This window comes from Eucalyptus grandis, chromosome 6 (genome assembly GCF_016545825.1).
Source record: "Eucalyptus grandis isolate ANBG69807.140 chromosome 6, ASM1654582v1, whole genome shotgun sequence".
Classification (NCBI taxonomy): Eukaryota; Viridiplantae; Streptophyta; class Magnoliopsida; order Myrtales; family Myrtaceae; genus Eucalyptus; species Eucalyptus grandis.
This window is the reverse complement of record NC_052617.1, coordinates 54,347,661-54,362,046: the sequence shown is the minus strand read 5'-3', so window position 1 is coordinate 54,362,046 and position 14,386 is coordinate 54,347,661. Positions and strand designations below refer to the sequence as shown.

Sequence of the window (14,386 nt, the reverse complement as noted above, 5' to 3'; positions counted from 1 at the left end):
GAATGCAAGTGAATGAATCCCATCCCCTAGCGAGTGAAGTGCTTAAGCCCATTTAGAGATAGACATTGAACAAATTAAGAAGGCATAACAAATTGTTTGTTTCTCTATTTATTTGTTTTTCTATTTTCTGAAAGAGACTCGGAACAAAAATTCGTTTGGTAATACAATTTCATTTTTATATTTTTAGAACAAATTTTAGTCTAGAAATAGATTTGGAGTATAAATCAGAAACTAAAATCTTTAACTTTTTAATTTCTGCAATAAAAGTGAAAAATGAAAACTCTCATCATCATTCACTCTTGTCACTACTCACCGCCCGCTCGTCGTTTGTGGGGAAAAGTGCCAAAAAGTCCAAAACCTTTTGTCTTTGTCTTGATTTAGTCCTAAACCTTTTTTGGTCTTGATTCGGTCTAAACATTTTTAAGTTGTGCCAATTCAGTCTTTTTGGCCAATTTTGGCCGGATTTTTGGACGGACACCGGCCGACCGACGTGCCTAATCGGCACTAACATTGACAACTTTTAATAATATTTTAATATTTTTTTTTTTTTGTCTTTTTCCTCTAGCCTGGGTCGCCAAAGCGACCGCCGAGGCGACCGCCCGGCGAGGGCGAGGCCGACCTCGCCGGATCCGGCGAGGTCGAGCCTCGTCCTCGCCGGATTTGGCGAGGCGAACCTCGCCCCGGCAAGGGCGGCGAGGCTCAACAGATCGCCATGGGCGAGGCTCGCCCTCGCCCGACCTCGCCGGATCGGGCCATGGGCGAGCCTCGCCCATGGAGGGGTCGCGAGGCTCGACCTCGCGGATCCGGCGAGGTCGGCCGCGCCTCGCCCGGTGGTGGCCGGCGGTCGCCGAGACCTCGGCGACCTGGAGGAAAAGAGGAAAAAGACAAAAAGAGAAAATAAAAAGAAAAAAAAATAAAAAATAAAAAGATTATTAAAAGTTGTCCACGCGGGTCGGACGGCCGGTCAAGCAAAATCCGTCCAAAAGACTGAATTGGCACAACTTAAAAAGGTTTACTGAACCGAATCGGACCGAAAAAAGGTTTAGGACTAAATCGACAAAGGCAAAATGTTTAGGACTTTTTGGCACTTTTCCTCGTTTGTGAGACATCGACTGTTGGATGCTAACTGTTCCCTAAAATAGAAATTTATTCTTTTATCAAACGAATTTGTATTTTAGAAATAGAATTTTTGACTCAAGCATGAAATATATATTTTTACTTAGAAACTTATTTAGGAAATAGAAATTAATTTTTATTCTAGAAATTTTGTCATGTGTACTCTAAAAGAAACATCCAACTCTCCTCCAAATGTGTCGAGGCGCAATACTTGTATCAAATTACTTGTGATCTTGTAGTTGGATCTCCAAGTTTTACCATAGCTATATTTTATTTGTTCAAGTTATCGGTATCTATGGATTGATCACGAATAGTAAAAAATAAGAAACTAAAACTGATTTTCTATAATTCTAGATATTTAAGGACTAAGTATGTTCTTCCACTTCGTCCTAAAGAGTAATTAGGACCGGTTCAAGGATCGCCATTACACATCGAAAGATCATCTGTATCACTTTCCAATTCAAGGGGGGTGGATCCTACGAGAGAGAGAGTCCGAGTTCGGCAAGAAAAGGCCACCCCACCTGGGATTCGGACCCAAGTCAACGGATTTCCGAATCGCGTGTCTCGATCGGGCATCGATCTGCGTGCGGCGCCGCGTTACTTTCATCTTCAGTTTCTCTTGCACTTTCTCTGTCCGCGCGACGATGCGAAACGGACCCTGCTCCAGCTGAAACTGCCCCCTGCGGCGAATGAATCCGATCCCGGAGCTCGTCGCGCGATCTTGTTCCGGAGAAGAACGAGCGCCATCAATCCGCGAAGAAGCGAGGGAAAGATGAAGCTTGTCTTGTGTTCGTGCCTCCTCCATCTCGTTCTCTCCTCGTCGTTGTTCGGTCACGCGGGAGCCAGAGGCGGCGAGAGTCGATCCCTCCCTTCATCAGGTCCCTTACCCATGACGGGATTTCATCGCTACGAATTTCGGGTGAAATGGGTTTTCATTTTCTTCATCTGGGTTCGCTTCACTTTGGTTGTTTGATGCTGCTCGCAGGCTCTGCGACCGATGGTTATGCTGGGGCCGCGAGGCACTTGTTCGGGGAGCGGCCGGCGGTGAGGTATGCTATCTCTCGGGCTTTCTGCTTTTTGGCTTGTGCAACGTTTCTTCTTCTCTGTATTCAGCTGTTAGGCGTATAAAGTCTTAAAGTCTAAATCTTTGGCTTTTCTTTGTAATTTTTTTTTTTTTTTGGCAGTCCTGATGTGGCTCGTGGGTACATGACCAATTCTGATCTTGAAAAGGCCGTCAAAGCTTTCGGCCGGAGATGTGGCAATATCTCTAGGATATACAGGTGATTCTGTCAACTTCTGTTATTGCTTTTTTGTGATTGTATCAGTGCGTTACGAGATTTTTCTCTCATAATCGAAGTTCAGACTATGTGTGGTGATGCTGACTCGTTTTTTGCTTCTCTCTTTGAGGGATTCGTTGTGATGGACATCAGTATTGGCAAGAGTGTTAATGGAGTTCCCCTGGTATTGAATTTGTCAGTTTTAGCCTGCGATGTCTTTTTCCTTTTTCATATGGCTCTCTGACTGATTGCTGAACCGGGCTTTCTGATAAATTGGCAACAGTGGGTTATAGAGATCTCGGACAAGCCTGGAATAGAAGAGGCTGAACCTGCATTTAAAGTAAATCTCTTTTCCCTGCTTCTCTTAATTTCATCCTTAAACAAAGGTTTTTAAGTGTGTTGTTATGCCATTGATACGGAACAATTATTTGACTTACCCTTTGTCCCTTTGTTCCTGCAATCTTATTTAACTCTGATGGACGGAATTTAGCAAGTTTGTTTGTGGGTTATGATATATTCAAGTGAAAGATAGAGCGATTCACCAGTGGGCCATTGTGAGTGTAATGGTCTCTGCTATTCAAACCCTTTTGATGTGTATCGTTTCTTACCATCACATTAATTAAAGCATTAATCTTCATATAAGTTTTCCTTTTCCTTCATGCCATTCACTATGCCATCACCTTCTTCTTAGGAGTAAGTTTCCTCCAAATTAGCGTACATCTTATTTTGCCCTTTAAAGGCCTAGGCCACCTAAATGTGTCTTTGTCTGGAGTTCATCTATTCCAACATTTTTTTTAGAGGTTCTTGAGGAACTGAGCACCATTCTCATCACTTATTACAACTTCCCTCATTCTTTATGGGTTCTTTCTTATCTTCATGGAATCAGCTACTTGATGATTGCTGCTTTATCAGAATTTGCAATTATTTAATGTTGCACTGTGCTTTTCTTTTGGTTCATAGATCTGTCATCATACACGGCATCTGATTAAGTATCATTTTCTCGCATATGTGGCTAAGTCAATTAGTTGGATGCTATTCTCTTCTGGTACTTTCATGTCGAAAATGCATGTCGTTTACAATCAGGAGACTCAGAGCCTTGTGGCACATGTATTTCTTATAAATGACTTACCATCTTTTTCTCTGCTTTGGAGGTCGGAACTTAGGATCTGAAGGTTGAATCCTGAACTGTTAATTTTTTACTTCCTTGGGAAACCCTTCTTTTGACTAATTCATAAATAACTTGTAGATATTTCCTGTGCTTTGTGTTTGTTTACAAGAAATGGCTTTTGCTCTTATTTTCCTTCTCTTGAGGTGAATTGAGATCACCTTTCTTGATCTTTCAATATCTTTCATCATTTAATCACAAAATAATATAATTTGAAATTTCCCATTTTGTCAAATTCTTGCAGTTCATAGGAAATGTGCATGGGGATGAACCTGTCGGTCGTGAGCTTCTGATGCTTCTAGCGAATTGGATTTGTGATAATTACCTGAAGGATCCGTTGGTAATTCCCTCCCTCCCTCTCTCTCTCTCTCTCTCTCTCTCTCTCTCTCTCTCTTTCCTTAATATCATCAGTGTAGAGGATTGGCTTCATTTTTCATTCTTCGACGGTACTCATCAAGCTAATCGTCAGCATTCCTGCATATCCATTCAGATCGTGGAAGTCCAGATTCACTAAAAACATTCCAGATATCAACATGACTTGATTGGCTTTTAGCTTGTTCTTATGACTAGCGTTGTTGGTCATGTTTGGCCTCTAATGATCAATCTATATCTGTGCATTTGTATGGATGGTGCGCTATGTAAATCTTATTTCTCGCGATGTATCTTAAGAAGTAGCATTCTGCTCGTTACAGTCTTGTCCATTCAGTTGTAGATATAATTAAGCATTCTTGATGTTTTATCGCCCAATATTGGTGTTGCAGGCAAAATTAATTGTGGAGAATCTTCACCTTCATTTGCTTCCATCAATGAACCCAGATGGGTTCACACTTAGAAGGCGCGGAAATGCCAATAACATTGATTTAAATCGAGATTTTCCTGATCAGGTAGTTTATTACTGCTGCAATCTGTAGTTTTGTAAAGATTATAATGGGCTCCAGCCCCATGCATGGCTTTAATGTTAACGAACAAAGTTGTCTGTGTAGTCCATCTGCATGAAACAAGTTTTATCCATGGACCAGGTTTCCTTATATGAAGTGGACTCCCTTTTCATCGTTAAAAAAAAAAAGTGATTATAATGTGCATTCGAATGTTGTGATTTAAAAATTAACCATATATTTCTTGACCGAAGTTTTAACTATCTAGTTAGACCGAACTAAGAATTGAAAAATGATAAATGAAAAAATTTACAAATTGGGAACTCTAGGATCATCGTGAAGATTTGTTCCTAGAATTTTAAAGAGGATAGTAAAGCGTTTGCAAGAAGGGAGAGTAGTTTCCCTTGGAGGATATGGTGAAAAGCTTAATATTGGAAGTCTGGAGCTTTCCCTAACATGCTTGGGTATTGCTTTTTTCACCTTTTATGAATGATAACTCCTAATCTGACATTTTCACAGGTGTCTTTTATTTCATCAAATATTGCCATGCTTTATATCAAGGCTCATGTCTAATGATTTTCTCTTCAATTTCTTGTTCTCATTGTCAGATAATGTTAATAATTGCTTCCTTCATCTATAGCCCAATAATGGAACAAGTCTTTGGGTCTTGCAATTGATTCCAACTTTGATGGCTTGCATCAATTTAAGATCTTTTTCAAGAGTCACGGTGGAATTTAACAATTGTTCTCCTTTTCTCTTCATCTTTTCTAGTGGAGAAGATCTTATCATGTATGCTTTCTTCCTTTGAGGATTTGTCGCGTATTCAGATATAATTCTTGCATTTTTGCAGTTGTTAGCAAAGCATTTTCCTTCTTGCTTAATATGAATAAAGAAAAGACTTCTCTCTTTCCATGATTTATGATCAATTTCCCCTTTACTTTTAGTTTTGTTGTATTATCTTATGCTGTATGTATTTCATGAAAGGGCAGTTCTTTCCAATGAATGGAGACATAAGTTCACGACAGCCAGAAACAAGGGCAATTATGAAATGGTTGAGAGGGATTCGTTTCACAGCATCTGCTTCCTTGCACGGGGTACTAAATTTAGCTACTTTTTTTTTTTTTTGTGCTAGATCCTGTCATGCTGGCAGGGCCTTTGATGACAATGCCTGATTATATACTTGTTTATTGATGCATGATTTACACTTGTTTATCACCCCCCCCTCTCCCTCCCATGTGTAATGTGATTAAAATTTTAAATATGAAGAATTATTTGAACAATAAACATAACAATGTGCATCCTCTTATAATTTCTCAGGGCGCACTAGTTGCAAATTATCCATGGGATGGAACGGAGGACAAGAGGTGATTGTCTGACGTTCTGGTTCATATGTTGAATTCATGGGCCACTTATCTTGATAATTTGCTTGATTTCCCAGCCTGTGTGCAGTGCCTATTGTCACTTTGATCTGTGTTGTCCTGCATCTTCTTTGCCAGATGTACTAGGCATTATTACTTTTTCATTGATTGGTTGTTCTTTCTCTATGTTCATGAATTAAATCTCCAGCTAATATGTAAGTCTGCTTTGATCTCCAGTTTGCAGCGTGTCCCAAATCTTTTCTGTATTACTCCTATGTTAAGTTAAGTCATCCTTTTATAGTGATGAAAAAGTTGAAATCTTTTACAGAAGATAGAAAGGTGCTGCACATTAATTGAAGTTTACATGTGATCTTTTGTTGGCCTACTTGATTTGTTGTTGATAACTTTTCATAAATTACTGCAGTATTTATACTTTTCTTTCATATTTTGTATTCTTAATGACTATTGGCAATCCTAAATTGCAGGAGACATTACTTTGCCAGCCCTGATGATGAAGCCTTTCGGTTCATGGCAAGTATATATAGTCGTTCTCACCGTAACATGTCATTGAGTAAAGAATTTGAAGGAGGAATTACAAATGGAGCAGCTTGGTATGACAGTTTTGAGGCTAAATCCATTGTAGCTCATAATATAGGAAGTGCTGATCTTTCCAGTGTTTTAATCTAATACCTTTGTGAAGTGAACCGCTGGACTTTGCAAAAGAGAAATAGTTCCATTCTATAATGGAGCGCTTTAGTGCTTTACCTGGCATTTGACTATTTAAAAAGTTTCATTAATAATATCGCTTAACTTGTTCTAGGTATCCGATATATGGTGGCATGCAAGACTGGAACTATATCCATGGTGGCTGTTTCGAATTGACATTGGAAGTTAGTGACAATAAATGGCCAAATGCTAGTGAGGTCTGCTCCCAAAAGAGTCAATTTGTATGCTTTACTTATTGCGACCATCATTTACATGGTTTGGAGCTTGCATTGTGCCGTTGACATAAATTTCTTCACTCCACCAAATAATTTCTCCAGAAAATGGATGGACATGATTAACCAAATCTGGTAAATTAGAAAATTGAGTTAAAAACATTTGCAATCCAGATAGGTTCTAATTACCGTAAGGATCTGGTTCTGGTATTTCGACCCTTAGCTGCTTCCCTAGTTTAAATAAGAGCCAAATTTGATGCTGAAACTGACTAATATTTTAATTTCATATGGCTCTGACTCATCACTTGCATGTGCTAATCTATTACTTTTGTATTTGGGAAGTGATCGATTTGCTTGAGCTTTCTCTGTGTAAATTTGCAGCTTCCCACTCTATGGGAGTACAACAAAATGAGCATGCTTAATCTTGTTGCCAGTGTTAGTAAGGTAAGTGGTCTGCACAGAGTTTTATATTGCAGATAGTAAAATATCCAGAAAATCTCTAGCAAGAAATTAAAAAAGAAAAAGAAAAAGAAACTACCCTGATGAAAAAAAAATTTAATTTTACATGTACAACAAAGCTTTTCTAGTTAACTATGCAAAGTTGTGTAATCGTTTTTTTCCCTAAAACTTCTTACAGACTGGAGTTCATGGAAGAATCTACTCTTCGGATAGTGGAAGGCCATTGCCTGGCTTTGTCCTGATCAAGGGAATAAATAGCACTGTACGTCCCAGCATTTGTTTTAGTCCTAATTGTTTGCATGCAGTAGCCATTTGTTGTCTTGTTCATTTATTTTCACCATCTAGTAGTGATCTCTGTGGTTTAATAATGTATAAGCTGTTTGAAGTACAGCTGATTCTTTCTGTTAGGAATATATAGCTGTATTGGTAGTTTCATTTATTTTTCCTTTCTTTCTAAGATGCTATATGGTCCTAAATTACTTAGCAGATTCAAGCTAGTAGAGGACTCGCTGATTACCATAGGGTGCTTGCCCCTGGAGCAAAGTATGAAGGTACTTCATTATTTGCTGTTTTGTTATTAGGAGTATCTAGTGATCTTACTGGTGATTATTGAACTTTAACAGCAACAAAAAGCATTTTTTAAATACATCGCGTGCTTGTTAGATAATACATATAATATCTTAACTTTGATCTAAAAAATGTGGTGTTAATCAATGTTCTTGTCAGTATTCCAGTTAGAATAATTTCTCATTGTGACTTAAAAGTATCTTCACTGCAGTTGTGGCATCTATGCCTGGGTACAAACCCAAGACCACGACCATCTGGTTGGAAGAGGGAGCTATGACTCTGGATTTTATCCTGGATCCCGTTGCTACACCAGTCGATAATCAGTTAAAAAGTATATGTGATTGTAGCTGCAGTGGCAAGAGCAGTATTGAATTAATGGGCTTTGTTTGGAATGCTCACTTGGGAGTGTACTTTCTTTTAATTCTTATTGTCCTTGCACTTATCTGCATACTCTTTAGGCGGAGAATGCCTTTTTTAAAGCATAGACAAACTGGAGCACTGAAAAAGTCAGTCGTTGTATAGGGCTTCTGGAGTTAGTTGATCAGAAGCAAATTTTGCTCTGTATTTTATTCATCAGCGCTGTACTTCCTATGGCAGCTACATATATCAGACCATCTGAGACAGTCTTGTTGGCGACTGCGGCAAAGGTTGAATCGGATGGTTGTCATAGACGTAATGAAGAATGGAAAAATGCAGAAACAAGAGACGTGGTGGCAGAAGGGGAAAAAAGCACATTTGTAGAGGGAACCTGATTGTGTAACATTGTCTTCTGACAAGTGAGCAATGCTAAAGCTAAATTATATTTAGGACACTCAGAGTCAATACATCACAGAATTTTACATGAATAAAAGTCCACATTTTTTAGCATTATTCAGATCTTGGCGCTCTGGGAGGGGTACTCTATTTCTTTTGAATTATGTTGTCATTTATAGACAGGTGAACATACAGAAAAATTCCTCACCATCGACATGTGTGGGCTTTGCATGCATTCATGCGTTTGAAATGGATTTATTCTCTTATACCATGCTGATATGAAACTCCTATGCCCCTCCACTTTAGGGTTGCCCTGTGGAGCCTTCAGCCACAAACTCCATTGTCTGGACTTTGGAGCTATCTGCTGTGCTGGGTACCTCATGGTTTCTTCTTCATTTGGAGCTATCTGCAGTGCTTTTTGAACGAGGTGTAGATAGTTAAGTTGTTTCCGCAATCTATGGCCAAAGAGAAAGAGTTTGATATAATTAACTAGGACCCGATCAGAGTTGCAGAGTGCATACAAGAGCAGACCGAGTGCGGTGTGTCTGCACAGCTCCAGGACACATGATTTATTCACTTCGTCTAGAATCACACATATTAACATGAGATTGACTGCTTTTCTTTCTGCACAATCACATGGTAGACTCCATCTTATAAATTAAGGCCTACTGCATTACTCCTTCATAAAGAGTTCAATAGTCATGACCCTTACTCTTATTTACAAAAAATATACTCATGATTTAATCACTTTGTTTATAATCACTAATCAACACGAGATTGACTGCGTTTATTTCATAGTTTTGTCTCCATCTTACAAACTAAGACCTATCATATTACTCTTTCCTAAAGAGGTCAATAGTCATGACTCACATTCTAGTTCACAAGAAATATACTTATGATTTATTCTTTTTGTCTAGAATTATGAATCAACGCGAAACTAACTTTTTTTTTCCTCTTCACAATCACATGGTTTCGTATCTCTCTCACAAACTAAGACCTATCACATTACTCTTTCTTAAGGAGGTCAATAGTCATGACCTTCACTTTAGTTCACATGAAATATACCTATGATTTAATCACTTTGTTCATGATTACGGATCAACGCAAGATTGATTGTTTTTCTTTCTTCACAATCACATGGCTCCAACTTATAAACTAAGACCCATTGCATTACTATTTCTTTAATAGGTCAATAGTCATGACCCTCACTCAAGTTCATAGGAAATATATATATATGATTTAATCACTTTATCCTGAATCACGGATAAAACGCGAAATTGACTGTTTTTCTTTCTTCATAATGATATTATTGTGGCTCTAGTTTATAAACTAAGATAACCGCATTAGTCTTTTTTAAAGAGGTCAATAGTCATGACCCTCACTCTAGTTCACAAGAAATATACATATGATTTAATTACTTTCTCCATAATCACAAATCAACGTGAGATTGACTACTTTTCTTTCTTCACAATCACATGATTTTGTCTCTATCTTACGAACTAAAACCTATTGCATTGTTTTTTTTTTTTAAAGAGAGGCCAATATTTATAACCCTCACTCTAATTCACGAGAAGTATACTTATGATTTAATCACTTTATCCGGAATCACAGATTAGAGCAAAATTAACTACTTTTCTTTCTTGACAATCACATGGGTTTGTCTCAACCTTACAAACTAAGACCTATCACATTTCTCTTTCTTAAAGAGGTCAATAGTCATGACTCTCACTCTATTTCACATGATTATATACCTATGATTTAATTACTTTGTCTAGAATCAACACGAAATTGACCGTTCTTCTTTCTTCACAATCACATGATTTTGGCTCCATCTTTCCCGGAGACTAGGCCCTCTAAATGGCTTATCAGCACGTCAAAATCGTCGTCGCTCTTAATGACGCTGAGCCTCACGTATCTGTGGTCGTCATGGAAGATGCTCCCTCCTCTACCAAGGATTTTGGCCGCATTTAGGATCTCAATGCAGTTCGTGTCTTCCTCCCACTCACATTTCACCCATGCATAAGCTGCCATAAATGCTCGAGTTAATTTGTGAAAAAGAACTCAGCTAAAACGTGAGAGAGAACTCACATCGACACCCCTTGGAATTTGGCTTCAGTTTTGCTGATGCGTAACATAAGAGAGATCCTCTTCTAAATACATGTCTATAAGACTGCAAAGGGCATTCCTGGGGTATTTTTCAGACAAAGCTGTGTGCCACATGTTGATAGAGAAACTCGGTCCACATTTTGAAAAGAATGCTACTAATGAATCATCATAAAATTATATGGATCTGTCATCTTATCGCATTTTCTCCTCGCGTCGTAACTAAGTTATAGGGTTGCGGATTCTCACCTGGAGTTGGTTCCCTAACTTTCTGGAAATAGGTGCAGTTTTCAGGTGGTACTTTCTGGAGAGAGAATCTGTTTGACATGGACAATGTCTTCCTCAGTCTGTCCCAACGTTTGGTCATGGTTTTGTATCCGAACTCAAATATTTCCCTGCCCCCATCTTTGATGATTACTTTCAGAAGCTTCAGAGCTCTTAACTGAGTGTCCCTCGAGACGCCCATCGTGTTCAATTCCAGGTACATGTTCATCCTTTGGTACACCTCTTCGTTCCTTATGAATGCCCATCTGCTTTAAGCCAACGTTAACAATGAAATAAAATGATTCCCACTGGGTAAGCTAGAAGATTTTACTGAAAGCTATGATACTGTCAGCTGAATCAGCAACATCAAACTACAATTTGAACCGTGAATATATAGCAGGAAACATCAGAATCTCGGGAAAAAGTTGAGGGTTTTGGCATATTTACCCGAATCTGCTTCCAGCATGACCAGTGAGCTTCGAGATGGTGAAGATAGTGAGGTCCTCATCTGCTGGGGAAGGAATCCCTGTGAAATGCGGCCAGTAATAAGCACGGTCGTAAATAGTTTTAATATTAGGGCCATGGAGAACGGCTTCATTCAACTGTCCATTAGGATTGTTCGGTGCAGTCACGAACTCGATGATGTCTCCAGTGGTGTTGGTTGCGTTCTTCCAACGCGCCGGGTCTCCCTGAAAGCTGCAGTCTGCTGAGTTGAAGAACTCTGTTTGTTCTCGATAAAGCTGTGAAGAAGAAGAAAAACACCGATACCCGAAATGTAAAATTATGTCAAGATTGAGCATAAGGATAGAGCAGGACGAATCACAGGGTCATGACAAGCTCATAAAAGGAAAGATGCTGACCGAATAGTAGGGGATTGAGGCCACAACTGAAGCAGGAAGTGAAGAGTTGTGAGGAGAGAGAGCATGGACAGCAGCACTGAGGAGTTGGGTAGAGCCAGCACCAAACAAAATGTATTTGCCGTCTGTGATGGCATTCCCAACCAGGGAGTGCAGCTTCCTGAGGAGAGACTCAAGCTCTTGGGACAAGGTGGTTTGGTCACTGAAGGAGTAGCTCATCCTGTGCCACCCCGCCACCATTACGGCACTGCTCTCTGCATGCTGCTTCCAGAACGGCTCCAAGAACAATGGATCTCCCCTGCAACCAAACAATAAAATAAAATTTATGGACTGTAAAATTAAGGAAATTTCGAAAGAGTGGAAAATGCCGCTCCTTGTTCTAAAACCTTAAACTATTACCAACACGAGGTGGTTTAAATTTATGAGTTATCACTCGCATACCCGAAGTGTGATAGCCTGACAGACCATGAAAGCCTGAAACATAAACCCCTATACGTGCCCAGTGGAAGAACGGTTCCGATCCATAAGGGACATGTGCAGGTGCATCACTGATCCATGAATTTTCGTGAAAGTGAATAGGAACAAAGAATCACGCTCGAGGCCTATAATTTGATATCGTATTGAATATGGTGATACTACAGGTGAACCTGCCAATTTTCACTACTCGAATGATAAACTGAGGTGAAAAGTTACGCATCTAACTCAGGCCTTGGATATTCACATTGGCATTCCCCGAGCGACGGGGAATGTTTTAAAGGACCATTAGAAATACTGATTCAGTGAATTCCTCAGGAAAGCCTTCTATTTTGAATCTAATTCGGGATGAGACTGTCAGCTATCCTTATTACAGTAACAATTCAGTGAATCTGCGCGTGTTCCAACGACGTAAGAAAGGAAAGAAAGGCTTTAATGTCCTATACCAAATGATTGACATGAGACGGGGAAACTAACTCGTCGGCATCGGCAAAGCAAGAGGGCAAGAAGAGGGAGCAGTCTGGACCCCCGTAGCAATTGTTGCACTCACAGGCAGGCCTCCCGTCGACCACCACCCCGTCGAGGTACGCCCTCCCGTGGCCTGAGCACTCCCGTGCCGCCGCCGACTCGGCCTCGGCCGCCGCCCTCCCGCTCCAGCTCAGGCCTTGGATGCTCACCTCATCGATGCTCCAGTTCCGCCCCCACAGGCCACGGCGACCCCGGTAAAGATTCACCCCGAAGAAGAGATTCGCGATCACGGAACACACCAAGCACAGCTTACAGATTGAGCCCTCTGATCTGGCCATGCTCTCATCACCAAGACTCTCTACCTCTCTCTGTATCTCCAACCAAGAAGATTTTCACAGAGAGAGAGAGAGAGAGAGAGAGAGAGAATGAGGGAATCAAGGAGAACAGAGCATAGAGAACGACGGGTGAAATAGTGTACTGAAGTTGGTGAAAGGAAAAGCGAGAGAATATGACATGAAGGCTACGGGATTTAAGTCTTCCTCCTGCCTCCTCAACGAAGTTCCAAAGCTCCAACCAATGGGAGATCGGCCACGTGGACCGTTGTATGAAAAATGGATTCACCTGACGTTCGCAAGAAAATTCGAATTCGTGCCTAAAGTTAAAGAACAGAACGCACCACCTGCGATTTTTCTGGTGCCACGACATCATGATACACTTGTGTGGACGTGAACTTGTTTCTCTGTTTTTTCTTCTTCTTTTTAATTACTTGATCGAGGATTTTCCACATGAATTAGGATTTTCGAGTATAATTTTGAGCGGTAGAAGCTGATTTATGGAAGCCCACGAATTCATTCTCTACACCAACGGGGCATGTGCTCATAACATTTTTCCCCCCGTGAGGGAACCGGAGTATGCTTCAACCGTGATCGATCATATCGGTCGGCCTTGAAAACGCCGATCATGAACTGAAACCAATCCTATAAAAAAGTTAGAACAGTTTAGAGAGTAGGACATCATTTCCTTTTTGTAAAACTTAGAACTTTTATGGGTGCTATTCTCTTAGAGATTAGGTCTTCGAGAGGTGCCCCTTTTGTGCATCACGTTCTATACCTTTTTGTGTGTGGTTGGTGCTGGATTCCCTTTCCTCGATTCTCTCTATCAGGGCGGATAAGGTTCTGACTTCTTTTTTGTCTTATGAAAATAAAAAATAAAAGGAGAAGAATTTTCAAAGCAATATTTTGCTCAGAAGAAAGTCTCTACTAATTCTGAATTTTATGACTCTTTTCTTTTTCTTTCTTTTTTATGTGGAATAACAAGCAAGATATAAAATCAAAATTAGAAGTTAAAAATAGGAAGTCCTTGAATAACTCTTGAAATTGATCCCACTTTAAGTCAATTATTTAAATTCAACTTGCCAGAGTTTATATATCTATTTACATCGTTATTTTTCTTAATAAGTTTTAGGACTTTGTATTATTGATTTTTACTTTAAAATAGTCAAAGGGTATTTTCTTGTCGAGGCACGCAAAGCAAACTCTCCAATAAAAAATAATAAAGAAATTGATTGATCAAGACACTAGCCAAACTAAAAATGCCTTGCATGAATCAAAGCAAGATAATTAATAGCCGTGAGGAGGATTTGCATTACAACGTGGCCTCCCACAAGCATCGCTATGCCCTTACAGAGCTTTGTGAACTAGCAAGCGAGCTTG

General features: G+C 39.8%; 2 protein-coding genes across 5 annotated transcripts; one reads left to right on the top strand and one right to left on the bottom strand.

Moving 5' to 3' along the window:
- Positions 1-1,583: 1,583 nt before the first annotated feature.
- Positions 1,584-8,629, top strand: LOC104450823 (carboxypeptidase SOL1). Of its 2 annotated transcripts, XM_010065522.3 has the most exons (15): positions 1,584-1,994; positions 2,102-2,165; positions 2,301-2,396; positions 2,547-2,577; positions 2,677-2,733; positions 3,803-3,898; positions 4,320-4,442; positions 5,423-5,527; positions 5,751-5,797; positions 6,277-6,402; positions 6,612-6,714; positions 7,111-7,173; positions 7,367-7,450; positions 7,676-7,739; positions 7,967-8,629. In XM_010065522.3, exons 1-15 carry the CDS (start codon positions 1,889-1,891, stop codon positions 8,275-8,277), a joined length of 1,476 nt encoding a protein of 491 aa, XP_010063824.2. In that variant the 5' UTR covers positions 1,584-1,888; the 3' UTR covers positions 8,278-8,629. The 2 variants fall into 2 exon arrangements, with proteins under 2 accessions (XP_010063824.2, XP_010063825.2); XM_010065523.3 differs by lacking the exon at positions 1,584-1,994 and having other exon boundaries at positions 2,120-2,165; positions 2,524-2,577.
- Positions 8,630-10,084: 1,455 nt separating this feature from the next.
- Positions 10,085-13,175, bottom strand: LOC104450819 (tryptophan aminotransferase-related protein 3). Of its 3 annotated transcripts, none has more exons than XM_039316070.1 (5): positions 12,684-13,173; positions 11,736-12,030; positions 11,323-11,615; positions 10,861-11,144; positions 10,085-10,532 (listed from the first exon to the last, which is right to left on the bottom strand). In XM_039316070.1, the coding sequence occupies exons 1-5, from the start codon at positions 13,010-13,012 to the stop codon at positions 10,321-10,323; spliced, it is 1,413 nt and encodes a 470-aa protein (XP_039172004.1). In that variant the 5' UTR covers positions 13,013-13,173; the 3' UTR covers positions 10,085-10,320. The 3 variants fall into 3 exon arrangements, 2 of the variants coding, with proteins under 2 accessions (XP_039172004.1, XP_039172005.1); XM_039316071.1 differs by having other exon boundaries at positions 10,088-10,532; positions 10,861-11,141; positions 12,684-13,172; XR_005552303.1 differs by having other exon boundaries at positions 10,391-10,532; positions 10,597-11,144; positions 12,684-13,175.
- Positions 13,176-14,386: the final 1,211 nt, after the last annotated feature.